At 40.6% G+C, this 7,273-nt stretch overlaps 1 protein-coding gene across 12 annotated transcripts in view; it reads right to left on the bottom strand.

Moving 5' to 3' along the window:
* Nucleotides 1–7,273, bottom strand: part of LOC110977700 (cAMP-dependent protein kinase catalytic subunit alpha-like) — a 61,432-nt gene that overhangs the window by 5,891 nt on the left and 48,268 nt on the right. For all 12 annotated transcript variants that reach the window (XM_087144196.1, XM_087144200.1, XM_022232040.2 and 9 more), the window contains 5 exons: nucleotides 6,872–6,954; nucleotides 5,592–5,718; nucleotides 4,908–5,003; nucleotides 1,167–1,289; nucleotides 665–829 (listed from right to left, as the gene is read on the bottom strand). In XM_087144196.1, coding sequence (XP_087000322.1) covers nucleotides 665–829; nucleotides 1,167–1,289; nucleotides 4,908–5,003; nucleotides 5,592–5,718; nucleotides 6,872–6,954 — 594 coding nt within the window. The remainder of the gene's footprint in view (nucleotides 1–664; nucleotides 830–1,166; nucleotides 1,290–4,907; nucleotides 5,004–5,591; nucleotides 5,719–6,871; nucleotides 6,955–7,273) is intronic.

The raw sequence follows: 7,273 nt of genomic DNA, 5'->3' as shown, positions 1-7,273 counted from the left end.
TTTTCTTAAATGAAAATGAATTCCACGGGAAAAGAAAACATGGGAAAAGAGTTTCCCATTCCAAGGTCAACTTTTAGTTGCAATATACAATAGGTGTGGTGTACTCCAGACTAAACCAAGGAGGCGCCATTACTGCATGGGCCACTTGGCACGCATGTCACAAGTCCTTGAAATGGGGCACGTCACAAGGCCCATTCATCAGAGGGGACGTTAATGATGTATATGGTTGTCAGCATGACACAGACAGTACTAACGCTGCAGCAATGGCTTCTAAGGCAGGTTGCTGGAATAAGTCCACAGTGACGCCTGGGCCTATTTTTGTAGACTTGCCGAGCAGAGACTGTTGGTTAGCAAATGCACTATGTAAATACTCAGCAATAACCAGCAGGGAACCAGTTGTTGATAAAAAGTGAGTTAATCTGATTTGGACTGGTAACCTGTTTGAGCAAAATTTCCTGTACTTACAGCACATCTTTTACAGCACCTAGCATGTACATTTCTGAACAAGCCTTCTTGGTACCACACATAGGTAAAGGTTGCATTCAACTTCTCGGAGTTGTTTTTGGGGCTGGGCTCAGCAGTACATGGTAACTCAATGCACATAAGGCAGGTTGGGGCAGGGCGGGGCCCAACAGGCAGGGGAGGAACGGATTCTCACGGTTACCTTCTTCTGGTAGATTGCAATCCAATCCGTGCTGCCGAACCACCTGGCTCCCTTGATGTCGGCAATGCCATTCTTGAGGTTGCCGTAGCGCTTGGTGAGGTCCACCTGCAGCAGGTTACGTAGCAATTCCTTCAGGTCAGCGCTGAAATGCGACGGGAACCGCACCTGCGACATGCCAGTTGGGTTAAAATACTGTGAAGATATTGCTCTCACATTTTACCACTAGTACAAAATGGTACACGGCTATACATGCCACACGATGACCAATTTTCACCAAAATCACGGCAGTGCAAAAATGCTGATTAAATCTTACGTTTGAATGATCCCTGTAGCAAGGAAGATTTTAGCCGTAATTGAGGTAATCCATACAGACTTCCTTCAGTTCACAGGATTTCCATGTATGGTTTGACCATTTAGCAGTAATCTTTCTAAAAGCCAATTATGACTGTGTGGCCAGGTTGGACCGCAATAGTCACCAGACTTTGTAACAATTCACACTCACTTTCCCTGAGACAATTTTCTCGTAGATCTGTATGGGCTGATCAGCGAAGAACGGCGGGTAACCAGCAGCCATTTCGTAGATAAGGACACCCATGGCCCACCAGTCAACTGCCTTATTGTAGCCCTGTAGGGGGCAAAGGGGACAACAGAGAGATACTATGAGACATGATATGGGGTGCTGTGGATCTGAATGGATCACAGTGATTCCAAATTACTGGGTATTATCCACTGGGCTGAGTGCAGTGGTTTAAGACCTGGTCCAGAGCTTTCCATGACCAAACGGCAACAACTAGTAAACAGATACTGACTGCTTCAAGTGGTCTGATATAGAGATACTGACTGCTTCAAGTGGTCTAGTATACAGATACTGACTGCAACAGGTGTCTAGTATACAGATATTGACTCCTTCAAGTGGTCTAATATACAAATATTGACTGCTTCCAGAAGTGTAGTAAATTAGCCTCCCAAGGTGTTCCATAGCACCTTTCTCCTTCAGATTCTGCTTAATTTAAAGGATAACTTATTAATTTGATCTAAATACATATAAAAGGCACGTCTATTTGAATAAGAAATTAGTTGAAAATTTACCAGCTCTTTTCCAAACTACGAGTACATTGTACCTCTTCATGAAATGTTTGAACCCAGCTCTGTAGCGCTAGCGCTACGGAATGCACGTGAACTGATGCGCAACGCACACACCAGTATGCATTTGCACACAATTCTGGTGGTTATGCATATAGTTCCTTGCTTGCTGCAAGTTAAAGTACTTTGCTTGCTATGGGTATAGTTCTTATGGCCATAAATAAAAAACCTTGCGAATGTCATGTGACTGGCTCTTGGCCAATCAAGATACAGAATCTGTGTGAAGGCGTTATGAACATTGATCAACAGGTGTCTAGAAATGAGCAGGCAACCAGCATATTTGACCAGTTACTCAACTTCCGCCTCTGTTGCCTTTTTTTCAATCATAAAAAATACCACCCTTCTCTGTACTATCATATCACAATCTTTAAGCAGGACACGTGCACATGCACGTATATCAATCATTTTTTAATAGGTAATGGTATAAACATTAACAGCAATAGCTCTCTGAAATACAATATGGGTCATTAACATGTAGCTCATTTTCCAAATGATTTTGCCTGGTTGATAACAGCTCAACAAAAATACTTAAAGCACAAATTGATACATGTAGGACAAAGGAATCTGCTTAAAATCAAAACCAAATCTACACTAGTAAAAATACATGTATAAATACTCTGCTTACTGAAATTATTTTGGAGAGATAAATCTTGAAGTTGTAGCCTACTGGTTATTGAGCATGAATTCAAGTTTTGAACAAAAGCATTTGGTTCTGGAAGTAGCTGCTAATTGTCGTGATCAGGACAGTTCCTACAAATTCCTGTGGTTACAGTTGATATTTTTCCAGAGATGGAAAGCAATCAACACCAGACACAAAAACTTCTTTCTTGTAAATTCATTGGTATGTTCTGCAATTTGAAAAACAGCTGTTGACAGTTTATTTTTCACACTGGAAAATTACTGTAAAAATGGTCCAAACAGCACAATTAGCATTTTTTGAAATGGCAATCGACAGGTGAGTTCCAAAGTTCAGATAGTATCCGAATCACAGGTCGATATCCTGCGTCGTACCAATCCAGGTCTTAAATAATAAAGCATGTTGCCCCCGCATTCAAGCAATATCATCGGCAAAGGATCATTGTGATGTATGATGTGGCCAAATGCTAAAGAAAACAAGGGCTGGTCCCATGCCACACTGTTTTCCATGTACACTCCTGCAACGTACCGTGCCAGACACACGCACAATACTATCATTGATTGGTCAATGGACATGCAACAAAATGTCACAGCTACCACGGTATTCATTATAATATGCAGAGCTCCAGACGATGTGCATGTACAATGTACATGTACATGCAATGGGTGTGCATGTACAATGTAGCGGTACCATACATCATTACATGTAGCACAGGCACTTATGAAACATGTCCAGGCACTGAATTCTGGCAATGCTGCAGAAGACATCATTTGAGATTGTCTGGAAAACAACAAGTCCAGTCTGTGTGGTATTTTCTTGTCATTCATGCTTTGGGCTACCTTTCTTTGGCCATTAACCGTCAATATGGTACAGGTATTTACCGGTACATGTGACCAGGTCATACAAAATGAGTGGCAGGGGCACATTTTTGGTCATTCCGCTCGGGGTTTACATGAGGAGCAAACCTAATTCTCTATTTGGATGTACACGTATCACCCACTTTGGCACCCAATGAAAATGGATAATATACACGCATGGGTGAAAAATGCTGAGAATTCCCACTGCTGGAGCAAGGTTCTTTCAGAGGCTTTTCATTCAACAGCTGCTCTTGTCTCTTAGGCCTCCTCTTGTTAGGTTTTCATGTGCATGTACAACACATGCGCGATGCCGTCAGGTACATGTGTGACCTCTGGCCACATGTTGATAGAATACAAATAGTAATGAGATCTTTAACTTAACCTATTTTGGTTTGAAGAAGATACTCAGTTGTTTTTTATGGTTGAAAAAACTTTCACAATCCAGGACTGAAAAAACAAAACAAAAATAGCAATATGATTAAGGATTTATTCCTGGTTGCAATAACAACCTTACAGCTGTCATCAGTGGCTTTAAAAACTAAATACAATCATCTTCCACGTACCCTTTTTAAAAACAAGTTTTTCAGAGCTCAGCAAGTAATTTTTGATTTTCTAATTTTGACAGAGAAATTGTCAGCGGATATTTATCTTTGATGAATAACAGATTCACATAAATATTTAAACCGCTGCTGGCACCGCTGAGCAGGGTTCATAAATCTGAGGACTACAAACAAACATACGGGCCCAGGACGCGCAGTAAATTTGAATTCTACCCCAGTCGGGGTGAGATTTCCTGGAAGGAATCTTCATACATGTAAATGCTGAAAGCCTTGAGGCAGTAATGGTCAAAAACCGGAAATGGCAGAACAAATATCATTTTCCAGATGGGAGGGCAGAATGTTTTCCATGCAGCTCACATTTATGTCCTGGGCAAATTGACCTTAACACCCTAGGATGTATGTCAAATCATGCTAAAATTGGAGGATTTGGGACTGTTTGGGAAAGCTATAGGAAAACCCACTCATTTTGTACGCAACATTCTGCTTTGTATTTCAACATAATTTGAATTAGATTTTTCTCTTTTCCAACACACCAAATAACTTTTCTTACGCAGGACATGGGGGGAAAAATGAATTTTGAAATTTTCTACAAAGGATTAATCTGAAAGGCAGAAAGTAAAATCATAATTCACTGAGCAAATTAAAAAAAAAACTTTTTCAAGCCCACCCCCCAAAATGCTGTTGTTTAATTAACATGTACTTTAAATTTTTAGACAAAAATACAAGAGATAAAAGTTCCTGTCAAGGACAAACAGAAGATTCTGCTATCAAAAGATATGCTGACAATGGGCATGTATTAATTACATGTAGCTCTATCTTAGAAAAATAGATGGTTTTAGAGACGTTCTCGACTCTACTCTGGGATTAGTGGAAATCATGCACATGTACTCTTTCCAGTTAATGTTCTTAAGTACCAAAAGTACAGCGAACTCTGCAATTAATGAGATGTCACAATTTAACACGCCTCTACACAATGTGATTCATTCCAATTCAGTTCTACCAAAAAAAACAAAAACATGCAAGAGTCAACAGGAGAGTCGTCTCACCTTGCTGAGGATGATTTCTGGGGCGAGGTATTCCGGCGTCCCACACAACGTCCACGTACGGCCTTTCACCCTCTTGGCAAAACCAAAGTCTGTTACCTGCGCGGGCACACACACACAGAGATGGCTTGAGCCGACTGCTTATTATCTGAGCATGAGCATTAACTACCTGTCCTACCGAAGCCTCTGCCAACGAAATGCATTGGCATCAGTGCATCACCAACCAAAATTGTGTTTTTTCCCCTGGATTTCTTTTTTCAGGCGACAAGTTCCCTGACATCTAACACAATTTTGCAGAGAAAAGTTCTTTGGAACCATAAACTGAAGATTGCCAAGGCCATTACGACAGACTGACAAGGATAGCCTGCAAAATTTATCATTATTCTGTTGCTACACCAAAAGCTGCCAAACAAAAATAACCTTTGTATGATCTCGATTTCTATGGCATTACGATGACTTTTTCCTCATGACAAAACGATTCCAAGACATCCTATTTGCCCCAATTTTCTAAGACCTTTCAAGGATAACTCCCCCCCCCCCTGGATTTTTACCAACCGTGGAAACCCTGATTTTTCCACCACAACCTGTTTTTTGTTTTTGTTTTAGATATGCAAATGAGACTCGGCACATATGCATGGGGCTGTGCCTGGGAGGGGCTTTTCAACTGTGTAGTGCCTGCCATCTTACCGAGATGTAGCCCGTTTTGTCAATGAGTATGTTTTCTGGCTTGAGATCTCTGTAGATGATGTCCAGATAGTGTAGGTACTCAAACGCAAGGACAATTTGCGCTGCATAGAATCTTGCATGGGGTTCACTGGGGAGAAGAGCCAAAAAGAAATGAAGAAAACTACATGTAGAGTTTTCAAACAGTCCAGACAACGATCACTCATGTGTCACCGACAGTAATTGCGTCAGTATGATGGAGACACATCTGGCTTGCTCGTCTTCCATGAACATTTCTCAGAAAAAAAAAGTGGGTTGTTTGGAGCTGTGCCCTCCACATTTTATTTGGCGTTGATTGTTTACCTTCAGCTGAAGGAGTATGTTCCAAGATAGGGTCATTTGATTAATTTGGGAGGAGGGGTGCGAGAGAAGGTGGAGTGCCTTTATGGAGATAGCAATGATTCTGAATAAGCAGGCGGGGAAATGGAAATCAGAAGTGTAGGAAGATTTCAAATTACACACAATTTTGTATACCAGTTTCATGATAGTGGGGCACACATGGGGGAAAGGAAAAATAAAAAGCAATAAAATGATCCAAGGAAAAGTGGCTTTTCTCAGCTTTTCTAAAAGTTGATCATGTACATATTTTCAACACCTGAACGATTTCTCCAAACTGGCATTTATCCAAAATAATTCCTGAGTCATGCAAAAAGTTCAACATTTCTTTCAAGACAAAAGGAAAACTGTCATTTAAACGAATAATTTGTGTTCTCATTGTATTACAGTCATGATAGTAGATAACCATTCAGAAAAACGACAAAACAAAACCCAAAAGTAAACGCAAACACAAGATGAAAAATATATGAAAGTATGTCCATCAATAACATACAGCAGGAAAAAACAACAGCTTATTTTGCCACAGAGGTTGATAACATGCCGTTTCAAACTTCTCGCAAACATGAGAGCAATGTCCTTTTCAACATGCACCTGTCTTCCCTTGTGCTGGTTGAGCGGAAATTTGACAAAAATAAAGCACACACAGGCAACATCATGTTTGTCTTAATATCAATGGAAGGAGATTTTTCAAATACCAAATACCTTCCACCTTTGAAGCTGTCCACTAAGTGACTCAGGAAAAAAAATCAATGCTCGGCACACATCTGGAAAGTATCGCTCATGAACACCGTAAAGCATAGGACACTTTGATAGGACTTTCATCCACTGCCAAGCAAAACTTTGGCCAGAATATGTAACCGAACACCTGTAAAATTTAACTCCCCCACAAGACAGATGAATGTCTCTACCTGAACCTCCCGATCCGCCGTAAGTGTGAGAACATCTCGCCTCCTGGGATAAACTCCAGCACCATGTACAAGTTGGAGTTGTCCTTAGGAGGAACAATACAAGAAATGACAAGTCAATCAATGCAACCACAAATAACTGATTAGAAGTTTGGACAGAAACTCAGAAAGTGGAAGTTGTATGACAGGTGTATGCTAGTCTTTGCTATCCAAGAACACATGGTCAAAGATCCCATTTCCACCTGAACATATACTTTGGTTTACTTTTACATGGACCAATAAAAGAAGACTGGTAATCAAAAGACTGATGGGATTTTCAGTGGTACATGTAGCAATCAAGAAAACATGTTTCGCATGTTTGAAAATGTAAGCACTCATGAATCTTTCTGAGTGTGTGAAGATTCA

The sequence above is a fragment of the Acanthaster planci genome, linkage group LG12 (genome assembly GCF_054643075.1).
Source record: "Acanthaster planci isolate LZ-2023a linkage group LG12, COTS_SCS, whole genome shotgun sequence".
NCBI classification, from domain to species: domain Eukaryota; kingdom Metazoa; phylum Echinodermata; class Asteroidea; order Valvatida; family Acanthasteridae; genus Acanthaster; species Acanthaster planci.
The sequence above is the reverse complement of the archived record's forward strand: the minus strand, read 5'-3'. Positions and strand labels throughout refer to the sequence as shown.